Raw genomic sequence first — 15,586 nt, 5'->3', positions numbered from 1 at the left:
TTGGTGTGACGACTAGATTTTGACTATGGATGAGACCAACACCTCCTCCTCTACCAGTTGAACGAGGCTGATGTACATAACTGTATCCAGGAGGACTGGCTTCATTTAATGCTATGTACTCGTTTGGTTTAATCCAAGTTTCTGTTAAACACATTAAATTACATTCCTGATCAGTAATGATGTCGTTAACAATAAGAGCCTTAGACGCAAGAGATCTAATGTTTAATAGTCCCAGCTTCAGATTAAAGGTGCTGGATGTGCATTCAGTATGATCTAATTTTAGGTTAATTAGGTTACTAAAACAAACATTCTGAAATTGTCTATGTATTTGTATAGCTCGGGGAACAGACACAGTCTCTATAGAATGTACTACAGGTGTTGGACTATTAATTGAACATTGATTATGATGAACGTTGTTATTGTAGAAGATGTGCTTACGGTAGACAGTCACTTGGTCTGTAGCGTCTTGGAGATGTTGTCAGACAGCAGTTCCGCTCCGAGGCTGCTGGGGTGCAGGACATCAGGACAAAACAACCTAGGACGCTCCCAGAACAGATTCCAGTTATTAACAAACAGCAGATTCTGTTCACTACACCAGGAAACTATTCTCTGATTGTTTGTGCTGGCATGTTGACAGTTCCAAAGCAGGGATCACATGGTGTTAGTTGGTGTTAGAGATCACATGGTATGGTGTTAGTTCATTGGATGCTGGTTTTAGATGTTCCATGTGCATTGGTTAAACTGTCAGTGAAAATGACTCAACCACTAACCCAGCGGTTGGGTTACACAAGACAACCCAAAAACTACCCAAGACTGTGATAATAACAATTAAATGTCCCAAAAGACTCAACCCAGGGTTTGTGTAGAAAAAAAACCCCAGCATGTTTTAGAGAGTACCACCCGACCCGGGAAAGTACCTTTGGTACCGTTATATTTTGGTACCGTTAGTGAGGTGCTGGAGCTGTACTCCTCTTTGTAAATGCGGGGTTTTTTTTCTTTTCACCTCAGTGCAGCTGTCAGTCAGGAAAAGGGGGCGTGGCCACACCACTGGAATTAACTTTACCTTCTAACTCAACCCAGTGTGAGTTAATTATCTCAGATGGACAGTGTTTAATCACGCACATTTCTCTCTCACACACACTCTGAGGATGGAGATGAGGATGGAGATGAGGATGGAGATGAAGGTGTTCCCGGTGCTAATGCTGTGCGCTTTTCTGGCAGGAGTGCACGGCGGGAACGTGTTGGTCTGGCCCTGCGATGGAAGTCACTTTCTGAACATGATCCCGGTTCTGGACGCGCTGATGGACCGAGGACACCGGGTATCGGTGCTCATGCCGAGCGTAGCGCTTCAGCGGGACGTGCGCCAAGCCGCGCACTTCGACCTGCTCTCCTTCAACGTGTCGGTGTCGTACTCGGAGCTGCAGCTGTTCCTGGAGGAATACCTGCGCTTTTTGATCTACGACAGGGCGCGCGCCGGTCTGCTGCAGAAGTACGTGGAGTTCTACCGGCTCGCCTCCCGCAGGCAGGACCTGGTCCTCTCGTACTGCGAGGGCACGCTCCGGAACCCGCCGCTCATGGACAAGCTGAGGCGCATGCGCTTCGACGCGGTCCTCGCGGACCCGGTGTACCCGTGCAGCGACCTGTTGGCGCACACGCTCGGCGTGCCGTTCGTCTACACTTTCCGCTTCTCCATCGCGCACACCGTGGAGCGCCTGTGCGGCGCGAGCGTAACGCCACTGGCCTACGTGCCGGGATCTACGTGCAGCCTCACTGACCGCATGAGCTTCACGCAGCGCGTGCGCAATGTGCTCTTCTACTGGAGTCAGGACGTCATGACCCTGAGCCTGTGGAGGAAATACGACCAGTACTACAGCCAGTATTTAGGCGAGTCTGATGGTGTCTGATGGTGTCTAAGTTCAGCTCTTTAGCATAAAGTCTATATTACACCAGTCCACCTTTCTGCTAACTTTACCATCAATACACGCACACCTGATCCAGGTAAAGCTTCCAGTGTAGGCCAGTTACACCTTTAAACATTTAAATATGTACTTAAAGGAGTCAGAGGAGCAAAATGTCCTGTTTCCATAAAATACTAGCTATAATTACTATAAAACAGCTTTTGGTTGTTTGATTTTATTTGACTTATTGTGTAGATTACGTCATACATGGGCGGAGGGGCTGAGCAGATTAAGTTGGGTGGGTTTATATAGCTATGAAATCACATCATAAAAGAATTCTTTGTGTGTGAGTTGAGATCAGAGAATGTCTTACAGTGTGTGACATGCTCACGTTGTCTGCAGACAGCTTAGAGCTGTTGCGACCAAAGTCGATAAATTGATGTCCGTTTGAGAAACGTGTGATTAAAATTTCAGTGTGAGAGCGACGTTCTTCTAAAATCCACCGATAGGAGGACAGCAAACTCATTGCATGGTAGTGGCATTGGAGAAACCTAAATGAGACCTCAAGCTTTCTACTGGAGAACGTTTGGGTTACGGATCGTGCTGATCCATGACGAAAGCAGAACGTAGTCATTTCCTTTAATCACAGATCTATCGTTAGAGGATCTTCATCGTATAATCTGACACTGAGAACACACTTTGCAGGTGTGTGTGTGTGTGTGTGTGTGTGTGTGTGTGAAAGAGAGAGATTATGGTTCTCTGTCTGGTGGACTGATGCAGTGTTCTTCATGCTGCAGGTAAACCCACAAGTTACTGTGAGATGATGGGTCGAGCTGATATCTGGTTGATCAGAGCTTACTGGGACTTCGAGTTCCCACGACCTCTCCTACCAAACTTCATCTATGTCGGAGGCCTGCACTGTACTCCTGCTAAACCTTTACCAGAGGTGCACCAAGCCTCATCACACACACACACACATAATTCATCACAGGTCTGCACACACTGAGTAATATTCACAGAATCCAGCGTGTGATCACGAAAGAACATCTGAGAAACCAAACACGAGTGTATATCCACTGGGTCAGTCTTTCTTTGTGTGTGTGTCTGTGTGTGTGTGTCTGTGTGTGTGTGTAGGGTATGGAGGAGTTTGTTCAGAGCTCTGGAGATGATGGTGTTGTGGTGTTCACTCTGGGCACGCTGATCACAAACCTCACCATGGAGAAGTCCAACATGATCGCCTCGGCTCTCGGACAGATCCCTCAGAAGGTTCACAACACGCCCACACACACACACACACACACACACACCTGTGTAGGGTGGTACAGCGGGCATCATTACCACCTCAGAACTCCAGAGCCAGAGCTTGTTGGATCCTGAACTCGGGTTAATGTCTGTGCATGTTCTCCCCGGTTCTTCATGGGTTTCATTCACGTTCTCGCCGGTTTCCCAAAAACATTCCAATAGGTGGCTTGGCCTCTAGGTGTGAATAAGTGTGTGAATGTGTGTGTATGGTGCCCTGCGATGCCCTGCAGTAACAACCAGAATGTATTCCTGCTTTCACACCCAGTGTTCCTGTGATAGACTCCAGATCCAGCTCCACCGTGACCAGTATAAGACAGAAATAGTTTGTATATAATGTAACCTTAGTTTTGACAGGTATAGGTCAAAGGTCAAAAAGATACACATTCTAACTCTCTATATCTAGATCAAAGGTCATGATCATAAAAATATATATAGTTATGTTAAATCGGGATCACATACATTCGTGACAGAAACGTTACCATACATGGTACGGCCATATGTATTCCAGACACCCACACACGTTGCACACATGGTCTTTCTTTTCACATAGAATATGAAACTCTCTGGTAGGTCATAAAAATATATATAGTTATGTTAAATCGGGATCACATACATTCGTGACAGAACGTTACTAGTTATGTTAAATCGGGATCCCATCCATTCCTGACACAAATGTTACTATACACGGAATGGCCATGTGTATCACACACAGACATCCAAACAAAAATATGACACACACAAACACACTTTATTTCACATTATTTAAAAGGAATTTAAGTGTTATGTACTAAATGACCATAATTATGAACACAAGTTGTTAAGTTGACAATCATTATTAAAATTACGTTTCTCCATCTAGATTGTCTGCAGTAGAATGCAGTCTTTTAAACCAGGAAAAATGACTGCCTTTAAGTTTAATAACAATAGTAAGTAAAATCCAGTGTGATTTACATTACAAATCTCATACGTAACATCTCTGCAGGATTTATAGACGTTAAAGCACTGAATGAAATGAGCAATATAGACAAAAAAGAAACACTCTGTGTCTACTACTTTAATCTCTCTCATAGAACTATCCACAGTCCAAAGGCTGTGGAGCTAGAAGGCTACGTGTGCGAATGACAAAAGATTTTAAAAAATAAAATAAAAAATGTATCAATACATGAAATTAGATTACACAATGTAGTTGAGGTTTACATGAATAAGCAGAAATGTAATCATGCTTATCTTTCCTATAGCACAAATGAAAAGCCCTCTCTAGATGAGCAGATTTGTCAAATGAAACTTTTTCCTTCTTATCCACTGCTACGGTAAACTAAAGAGTAGATATTCTAATTACACTGCTAAATATGACAAGCATTAGCTACGTGTAGTAGTGCAAAATAGTCCATCAAATGTATTAGCAGGTGTAGCCTATACACGAGTCCACTATTGGTCATATCACTATTGAGAACACGCCCCAAATTCATTGCTTTAGTAGAATTTAATTGTAAGTGAAATGATATTCAAATTGTAATGTCCTTAGTATTTGTTCAGTCTACAGGTCCTCTAACACTCTGTTAAATGGATAAATGTAAATGTACTACAACGTAAATTTTGTTTTAAATCAATTAACTAAAACCTCGGACTTAAGACACGATCTTTGGAGTTGTTGACGCCCTGTTCAGGGTTAAACAGCAACATCTTTACAATACCTGCATTAATAATTTGTCAAACTAACATCTTGGTTTTTTAAAAAAAATTTGGAGCAAAAGTCAGGTCCTCTCTCATTTCAACAGGTCCTCTTGTTGGTGAATACACAGCAATCTTCTAGGGGTATTAGGATTTCTCGGAGAAGACGTTGTAACAGATAGTTGCAGAGTTTCTTCTGTGTTTTAACTACGACGTCTTAACCATTATTTTAACACTGAGACACACGACTCCCTTTAATTCGTTAACAAACACATTTGTAAGAATTCTGGTCAGCAAAACCCCCAAAAGAACACCTGTGTCTCTCTCTCTCACACACACACCCACCCCCGCACACCCACATGGTCATCAGAGGTCATATATGTACTGCTGGACATGGGATGTCAAAGCATAGACAAAAGCTTATGTATTTAGCGATAGTTCTGTGTAAGTATCCTCGTTGGCGAACCATTTTCTGAAATCTTGTTTATAGTTTAAACAAAATGCACGACTCTTTTAAAACACCGTCTTTAAAAAAGGTTTTTTTCACCCTTAAAATAACCTGGTTAGAAGGTAGGATATGTAATACATATTTTCATTTTCTTCAGACATATTGTCACTTCAGTCTCCACAACGAATAACACCGATGGTTTTGACCTTTCTTTCAGTAAAAGAGAACAACGACATCATACAGCCTTGAAGGACTGTAGAAATGTTTTACACATCACAATGTTTTTCTCAACAACGTAGCCAATAAATAGTTCAATTATTTCACAAACCTCAGTCTGTTCATTTCTTGACAGAAGGATTACACATAGATCATACACATAGGGAGCTACACATGCATAACATGTCCAAAATTCTAATACATCTACCACATTCAGTCACCAGGTCTAGTATTTTCTGATAGATTAGTTACACAAACTGATCATTACCACAGAAGTAATTTCAGAAACAAAGATTCACTTAAACCACAAATGTACACATTGGTAGGGATCGTAAAACCCTGAAACACACGACTCGTCCCTTAATTCATTAACATAAACACACTGTAAGCATTCTGGTCAGCAAACCCCCAGGAAACACATGACTCTCTCTCTCTCTCTCTCTCTCTCTCTCTCTCTAACACACCCACACACACGCACGCACACCCACACACCCACATACACACACACTTCAGACACTGTCACCAGAGCTCATAAATGTAAAATTTACACTATCTACAGAACCGTCACCCCAGGAAAACACATGTGTAGGACAGTGTGTATAGGCCTACAAGACATCGCCCGGAAAATGTGTCTTCTAGTTTAAACAAAACTCTCGATTCTTTTAAGCAGCACTTTAAACATCCTAAAGGGTTAGGTTTAGAAGGCATGTAATACGCGCGTTTCTTATAAAACACCGTCTTTAAAACGTTTACCTCCTAAAGGGACCTATTTAGAAGGTATGTAAAAACTTTTTATTTTTTTAATTTTTTTTACATTTCTTCGGGTATATCAATGTTTTAGAGTATTTATTTCAGTAACTTTTTATTCAAAGACATGCCATTTTCTCAAAAGTGCAATCAATAAAGTTTCATTTATTTCACAAGCTTACATTCTGCTCATTTATGTTCACATTCAACCTTCGTGTATTTTCTAACAGCGGAGCGATACAAAACAAACCCCCACAAACTAAATTTAATGTGGGGTTGCAAGATAAAAATTCAAATTTATTGAATTAATTAAATATTTAAAGTCGTACACATTATTTTGATGAGTTGTGTTGACATAATAATGTTGATAATTACATCAACTTAATATTGTGTGTAATTTCTGCGTTAATTGATTTAAAACAAAATTTACGTCGTAGTACATTTACATGTATTCATTTAACAGAGTGTTAGAGGACCTGTAGACTGAACAAATACTAAGGACATTACAATGTGAGTATCATTTCACTTACAATTAAATTCTACTAAAGCAATGAATTTGGGGCGTGTTCTCAATAGTGATATGACCAATAGTGGACTCGTGTATAGGCTACACCTGCTAATACATTTGATGGACTATTTTGCACTACTACACGTAGCTAATGCTAGTCATATTTAGCAGTGTAATTTGAATATCTACTCTTTAGTTTACCGTAGCAGTGGATAAGAAGGAAAAAGTTTCATTTGACAAATCTGCTCATCTAGAGAGGGCTTTTCATTTGTGCTATAGGAAAGATAAGCATGACTACATTTCTGCTTATTCGTGTAAACCTCAACTACATTGTGTAATCTAATTTCATGTATTGATACATTTTTTATTTTATTTTTTTAAATCTTTTGTCATTCGCACACGTAGCCTTCTAGCTCCACAGCCTTTGGACTGTGGATAGTTCTATGAGAGAGATAAAAGTAGTAGACACAGAGTGTTTCTTTTTTGTCTATATTGCTCATTTCATTCAGTGCTTTAACGTCTATAAATCCTGCAGAGATGTTACGTATGAGATTTGTAATGTAAATCACACTGGATTTTACTTACTATTGTTATTAAACTTAAAGGCAGTCATTTTTCCAGGTTTAAAAGACTGCATTCTACTGCAGACAATCTAAATGGAGAAACGTAATTTTAAAAATGATTGTCAACTTAACAACTTGTGTTCATAATTATGGTCATTTAGTACATAACACTTAAATTCCTTTTAAATAATGTGAAATAAAGTGTGTTTGTGTGTGTCATATTTTTGTTTGGATGTCTGTGTGTGATACACATGGCCATTCCGTGTATAGTAACATTTGTGTCAGGAATGTATGTGATCCCGATTTAACATAACTAGTAACGTTTGTGTCAGGAATGGATGTGATCCAGATTTAACATAACTATATATTTTTATGACCTACCTCAGAGTGTTAGAAAGAACATGTGTGTGCAACTTGTGTGTCTGGAATACATATGGCCGTACCATGTATGGTAACGTTTCTGTCACGAATGTATGTGATCCCGATTTAACATAACAAAAATATTTTTATGATCATGACCTTTGATCTAGATATAGAGAGTTAGAATGTGTATCTTTTTGACCTTTGACCTATACCTGTCAAAACTAAGGTTACATTATATACAAACTATTTCTCTCTAGTATAAATTGTTTGAATATATGAACAATAAGAGATTATTAAAATGATATTAAAGCTCTGCGTTATTTCATTCACGTGATGTTGGGATTTGATTGACAGGTGGTGTGGAGTTACCGAGGAGAGAAGCCACACACTCTGGCTCCAAACACCAGGATTTATCGCTGGATTCCCCAAAACGATTTACTGGGTCAGAACTGCACCTGTCACACGTTATGAAGATAGATTTAGGGGCCAAGCACTGAAGGAGCATAGGCACCTATTCTTTTAGTTAGTGTTCTTCTTCTTCTCCTTCTTCTTCTTCTTCCACTCTTGAGTCTATGGCAGCCCATAGAACCGCTTTAGCATCATAAGTGCTAGAAACAAAATTATTTCCCCCTATAGCCATCATGAATTGAGGATACCCGCACAGTTTCAGAACAGCGCCACTTAGTGGTCGAGATAAAACAAAGCACATTTTTGCTTAACGCTTTGTCATAAAATCATGATACTGGTCTGCTTAGATCCTTTGGGCTGTAGCGAGTCTAATGATCGGACATTTTATTAGGTCAGTCATTTTGAATTAGACGTAAAATGCTGTATTTTGGCGTATTGTTACTAAAATCAGGACCATGCTCTGAAGGCACTCAAAAAGCCTCAGATCAGTGCCACCTTGTGGTCAACAACTTTAATGCAATTGGAAAAAAAGCTAATAGTTGTACTACTTTTGCTCATTGTCATGTGATTGGTCTTCACAGATGCCCTGGGTCATGCAGAGAAGAATGATAACAATTATGCCATGATAGGGTAAAAATTAATATCCGCCATTTTGAATTTTCCGAAGAACATACTTTTTCGAACTCCTCCTAGACTGTTCATCCGATTTTCATGTAATTTGAAAGAGATCATCATTAGACTCGACTGACAAAAACTTATTAAAAGCTTATTGATAGACAAAATCGTTCTCGAACAACATGCAAACAAATCCGAGCACACCAATATGGTTGTGAGGCTATATCTCCATAACGCATTAGTGTATTCATACCAAACTTAGTACTTGTCGTTGGCATCCTGGCTTGAGGGTACCTGTACAGTTTCAGAACAGTGCCACCTAGTGTTCACAAGATATGAAAAAACACATTTTTGATTATAAGTTCTGAATGGTTTGTTATAAAATAATGGCCGTGTTTATCTCCTTACTTTGCCTCTGTAGTGCTTGGCCCCATAATTGCTGCTATATTTTTTCTATATTGTGTTTATGGGCGTGCCTTGTTTTTGGCCAATCAGGTCATCCCAAAACCCGAGTGTTCGTCACTCATGGTGGCTCGAACAGTGTGTATCAGGCCATTTATCACGGCGTGCCCATGGTGGGGATCCCGCTGTTTGCCGATCAACCAGATAACATGGTGCGCATGCAGGCCAGAGGCGTCGCCATCGTCCTGGACATTAACAAAATGCAGACGCAGGACCTGGTGGACGCTCTTAAAGCCATCATCTATCAACCAGAGTAAGGGGACCAACTATTTCTCAGGAAATCATGGCTAGATCTGACCAGATCTGTTCATTTTCGCTAGTTTCAGTTTTCTGCATACGAACGTCTGCCTCCTGTTCAGGTCTTCAATGTTGAAAACGCGTCTTTCTTTCCTCTGCAGAAAGAAACGTTAAACGCCTCTCTGTAGCCGCTCTGTTTAAGTAAAGCGTCTCTGTTTGCCATGCAGGTACAAGGCGAACGCCCGGCGTCTGTCCCAGACGCACCATGAGCGTCCCATCAAACCTCTGGACGAGGCCGTGTTCTGGATCGAGTACGTGATGAAGAATAAAGGCGCTAAACACCTGCGCGTAGCCGCTCATCAGCTCTCCTGGTACCAGTACTACCTGCTGGATGTGCTGAGCTTCATCCTCCTCGCACTCGCTCTAATCCTCTACATCTTTATGAAAACCAGCAGAGTCGGCCTCTGGATCATCAAATCAACACGAAATCACAAGAGGAAGTTGGAGTGACGTCCACTCTGTAGAAAGATCACAACGCAGAACGTGTTGTACTTTCTGTTTTGCAGTAAATGAAATGAAAATGCTATTGAAACATATATAATGTGAATTCTACAGGTGAGACTGACTTTACTTTAAATTAAAATTCTGTTTTATTTGTTTGGTGTAAAACTCTTTCATTATTATTGTTCTTACATTCCCACCTCGGTCTAGTCTCCCTGAGGTAAGACGGATGAACTCACCTGTCTGCAGTTTAACCAAAAAATAACACAACAATATATAAATAAAATATATTCACACTTCAAATCCACACTTTTGTGTTCCAGAGCTTCATTCACAGACTTTATTGTACACAAACATTTCCCTCAAGAGTTCTGCAGGTTTAAAAGGTTTTTTTTTTAAACATTTTTTAATCTGACATCCAATAGGAAGTGAGTATAGGATTCGATCATGTGATCTGGAAGCCGTTGATTGGCTGTGTGTTTCCCCGGCTGTGATTAAGGGATTAAATGATTGTGTAGTAGACCTTTACCCAAAGCTCTTACATGGGTTTTAAAGTGCACCTATTACGCTATATAAAAGTGCCTAATTTCTGTGTGAGGTCTCCTACAGCAGGTTTACATGCATCCAAGGTCAAAAAACACTTTAGTGTTCTCCTACCGTACACTGCAGCGTCATCTTTTACACAACATGCTCCAGATAAAGTGGGTATGGCCCTGTCTTTAATGAATACACGTTACACAAATCCCACGTTGACTTCAGCTGGATTTGAGAAGCGGTCATCAGTGAGTACGTGTGAACAGATGTGAGATTGTTCTGTGGAAAAAAGTAAGTACACCCTTGGCCTCAGAAGCTAATATTGCCCCCTTTAGCAGAAATAACTTCTTATAGGTGTTTTGCATAATTGTCCACCAGGCTTGCTGGAATTTTTGTCCACTCTTCCATGATAATATTCTCTCAGTTGCAAGATGTTTGAGGGTTTTCTTGTATGTTCTGCCCGTTTCAAATCCCCCCCCCCCCACAACATCTCAACAGGATTCAAATCCAGGCTTTGACTCGGCCGTTGCATAACCCTCCATTTCTTCTTCCTGAGCCGTTCCTTGGTGGATTTGCTCGTGTGATTAGGATCAATATCCTGTAGAAAGGTCCACTTTCGGTTCGACTTTCGGACATACCTTCAAGCTCTCTTTGATATGATGCAGAATTCATAGTTGAATCGGTGAATGTAAGCTGTCCAGTCCGTGAGGCAGCGAAGTGTGTGTGATTATGCCGAGTGTGTGATTCCAGCATGTGTATGGGATTTATAGTGAGTGTGTGATCTATAGTGTGTGTGATTACGTCCAACACCTGTACATTATAGTGACTGTAATCAGTGTGGAATTCACGCCTCAGATCTCAGCTTTGGAGCGAGATATTCAGACCAAACTTGCGTTACTGTGTACGTCTCGACCTCCGGAACCAACGCTGTGGATATGAAGAAGATCGGGGAAAGTCATTTCCCCCAAATTCACGCCGTAGTTTGTTGGGGTCGAGACGTACACAGTAACACAAGTTTGGTCTGAATATCACACTCCAAAGCCGAGATATGAGGCGTCAGTTTCACACTGATTACAGTCACTAGAATTGTTACATCAGGAGACATATTGTGCTGGTGTTCTCTCTCTCTCTCTCTCTCTCTTTCTCTCTCGCTCTACCCTGTTTCGCTCTCACAGATCGCTCCATCCTAACTGGACGTGCTGACGCTGTGCTCGGGGATTGGAGAGGAGAAGATTGTGCGTCTTTTTAAAAGAAAGAAGGATGAAAGAAGGTTATGTCGAGAGGAATGTGGGTGTGTGGTGTGTCTGTGATCACTTGGGGGTGACTGAGTAGTGAATGTTTTCTTGGGGTTTGAGTGAACTCGCTTGTGTGTTTACACCGTGTACAAGTGAAAGAAGCGAGTGACTGAAGTGTTCGTATGGTGGTGTTTAGGTAGAATATTGTGTCGTCCCATTCCCCTGTCCTGCCTTATATGTTGTGGCTGACTGTACGTCTTATTTAAAAATATATCGCAACCTATTGTAAATATTCCTTTTCTTGGTATGACGAAAGCTGTAGGGGTTGGGTGCCGTTTATTTTGAGTCGATCTTTTGTTCTCTGTTTTTGAATCAGGGAGTTAGGGCAGACTCTGTATTTTATTTTGAAATACCTTTTCTGATGTTAGGATATTTAAACTGATACGGGGCAAGATAGCGCTGGTTTTGTTTGATGTGTTTTGTTTATATTTAATATTAAGCCCTGAAGACATTTTGCTTTGAGTGATTCTGTTTGTTTTGGATTATTTCTTTCTTGCAAAATGAATAATAAATTGGCAAGGTATCAAAGAATTGAATGGAATGTTTGTCGACCTCATTGTTTTGATTATGATTTATGTTGATACTTTTTATGTTACACCTCGACCCTAGACCGGGGTCGTAACAATACGAGAGCGCAGCGTCACGGAGTCTCCCGCTTAGGCATTTCACACAGCCATTAACACACTCATTTACTGATTAACACCGCCGTTACGTTCGCGGCGTAGTCAGCTTTCACTTCACTAGTAATAACACGCGTGTGGATGATGTTAAGTTGTGTACCGCCGCCACCATGACGTAATACTGGACACCATCATAGACTGATTTAGAACATCTTTTACTACGGACTCGATGTGTTACACAACAGTGTATCACACAGTTATCACTGTGTAGGACGACCAGATTGATCAAATATAAAACTTTGCTAACTAGGCTAGTGCGGCGTCGCTAGCCGAGGGGAGGAACAGCTAAGCTATCACTGTATGTGTTTATCTGCTACAGAGCCATGCGGAGTTCATTATCTTTCCAGATGTTTTCAGCAGCGTTTGGTTTCCTCGCCTCAGGACTCCGACTCCGCGGTCACAATCAAAGGGTCAAAGCAACAAACATTCACTTAGAGGCGAATTCAGAGTCGGATGATGACGTCGGAAGCGCAGTCCGCAACGTGATCGGACGACAGTTTAACACGTGCGGTGTCGGTCACTCGTGTGAATTAACATCAAACATTCAAACAGTCCACGCTGAGGTGATTTGACTCAAGGAGCTGGGCTGAGGGGTCGGGGTGAGGGGTCCGTGTGAGGGGCGGTGAAGGGGTGCATTGATTCGACTCTCAGTGAAAATGACAAAACTACCCAAAACCTACCCAAGACTGAGATAATAACAATTAAACGGCCCAAAAGAAAAAAAATAAGCCAGCATGTTTTAGAGTGTACCACCCGACACGGGAAAGTACCTTTGGTACCGTTATATTTATATAGTGAGGTGCTTGAGCTGTACTACTCTTTGTAAATGCGGGGTTTTTTCTTTTCACCTCAGTGTTCCTGGGATAGACTCCGGATCCAGAACCACCGTGACCAGTATCTTGTGGTCGTTAGCATGATTCAGGCTTTCAGACGTCACTGTGAACATTAAAATATCTCAAAACGTGAGAATAAAAAAATTCACAATGAAAATAAGACTATTAGTACCGTTACTGCTCTAGCTCCATGTGTGTTTTCTACAGCTACAAGTGTGTTTATTTTCACATTTACACACACACAAGCATTAAAACATAAAGCAACACGTAGAACACACGAGAGCCTCGTTATTAAAATGATATTAAAGCTGTGTGTTACTTCGTTCACGTCATGAGGGGATTTCGTTGACATTCGCCAAAACGATTTACTGGGTCAGAACTGCACCTGTCACACGTTATGAAGATAGATTTAGGGGCCAAGCACTGAAGGAGCATAGGCACCTATTCTTTTAGTTAGTGTTCTTCTTCTTCTTCTTCTTCTTCCACTCTTGAGTCTATGGCAGCCCATAGAACCACTTTAGCATCATAAGTGCTAGAAACAAAATTATTTCCCCCTATAGCCATCATGAATTGAGGATACCCGCACAGTTTCAAAACAGCGCCACCTAGAGTTTGAGATAAAACAAAGCACATTTATGCTTAACGCTCTGTCATACAATCATGATACTGGTCTGCTTAGATCCTTTGGGCTGTAGCGAGTCTAATGATCGGACATTTTATTAGGTCGGTCATTTTGAATTAGACGTAAAATGCTGTATTTTGGCGTATTGTTACTAAAATCAGGACCATGCTCTGAAGGCACTCAAAAAGCCTCCGATCAGTGCCACCTTGTGGTCAACAACTTTAATGCAATTGGAAAAAAAGCTAGTAGCGTTGTACTACTTTTGCTCATTGTCATGTGATTGGTCTTCACAGATGCCCTGGGTCATGCAGAGAAGAATGATAATTATGCCATGATAGGGTAAAAATTAATATCCGCCATTTTGAATTTTCCGAAGAACATACTTTTTTCAAACTAGGTTAGCGGGGTCAAGATGTACAGAGTAACACAAGTTTGGGCTTCCTAACTGCAACAAAGGAGTTTATTAAATAAATAAATAAATAACTAAATAAAGCTCAGATTAGAGGAACGGGATTAACGATGGATTAACAGGTGACCTGCAGCTGCGCTGCGAGTAAAGACGCTTCAGTCCGAGTTACCTTTTTCGATTGTGGTTTATTTTTCATACAGTCCAAAACAAGAAGAACAGGCGGACGGTGGAAATCAGGCTGGAGTGAGACTGATTCAAGAAAATAAGAAATGAAAGGTGTAAGGCCCTGAATGACTTGATCATCCTTTTACCAAAATAGAGCATTATTGTACAGAGTTCTGTTCCTCCACGTGATGGGAGGATCCTGACCACGCTGAGAGAAATCACCCCCTGCAGCTTGATCACAATCATCATTTCCTTTTGAATCTAAACATGCTGAGGATGGGTTCACGTCACGCTGTAGATATGAAGTCAACACAGAATGAACCTCCCATGATCACAGCCTCGGAGAGCACACTAACCAGCAGGTACGCTCCGATAACCGGCTCTTCATCGTATCGCGTCTCTAGTGTTGATCAGGAAGGACAAAGATGCGTCACGGTGTTGTGTCTAGTGCATTAACGTGAGGGCTGAATGTCCGAGTCTGCGTGGGAGGAGGGAGACGGGTAATACAACAGCGGAATGGACTTCAGTCGGAATAGATTTAAGTGTAGAAGTGTGTGTGTGTACGAGACTCCCCTGGGCTAGCGCGGAGTCAGACACCGATGTCACGTCCTCCAGCCGTGTTTAATCCAGGAGTCAAATGAAAAAGGAGACGCTGTACATTACACTTGGAGATGCAACTGTAAACTCCGCCTTTAAACCTGACGCACTTCTGAGAGTGTTACTTGGTATAAACAATAATAATAATAACAATAATAATGATGAAGGTGTTTAGCGAGACGTGTGGCGGATGAGGGCGAGTTTATAAACGAGTGACGGTGATGATTGGCAGCTTGTAGAGCAGGTCATCGCTCTGTACCTGCTGGTCAGTGCGCCGTGTTCGAACCCAAACACAGATTAAAGCTGGGGAGGATGCGGGCCTGTGAAGAGATCTCACACACGATTAATCACCGTGTTTAACTCCTCAGCATGCGCAGCTTCACGATCAGCTTCTCCAACACCACAAATACTGCACAAGTCCTTCAGCAGCGCTGCCTCCTCTCTTCTAAACATGGTTTCACCCAAAACAGTTCACACTACACGCTAAAATCTGTAATCTGTCCTCTCAGTGC

General features: G+C 41.5%; 1 protein-coding gene across 1 annotated transcript; it reads left to right on the top strand.

Moving 5' to 3' along the window:
• The first annotated feature begins 525 nt into the window (after window positions 1–525).
• Window positions 526–10,173, top strand: LOC128599050 (UDP-glucuronosyltransferase 2C1-like). Its single transcript, XM_053610408.1, has 6 exons — window positions 526–1,884; window positions 2,696–2,844; window positions 3,033–3,164; window positions 8,071–8,158; window positions 9,235–9,454; window positions 9,666–10,173. Exons 1-6 carry the CDS (start codon window positions 1,149–1,151, stop codon window positions 9,946–9,948), a joined length of 1,608 nt encoding a protein of 535 aa, XP_053466383.1. The 5' UTR covers window positions 526–1,148; the 3' UTR covers window positions 9,949–10,173.
• The last annotated feature ends 5,413 nt before the right edge of the window (window positions 10,174–15,586 follow it).

This window comes from Ictalurus furcatus, chromosome 22 (assembly GCF_023375685.1).
Source record: "Ictalurus furcatus strain D&B chromosome 22, Billie_1.0, whole genome shotgun sequence".
NCBI lineage: Eukaryota > Metazoa > Chordata > Actinopteri > Siluriformes > Ictaluridae > Ictalurus > Ictalurus furcatus.
Note: the sequence above shows the minus strand (reverse complement) of the source record. Positions and strands in the feature narration are given on the sequence as shown.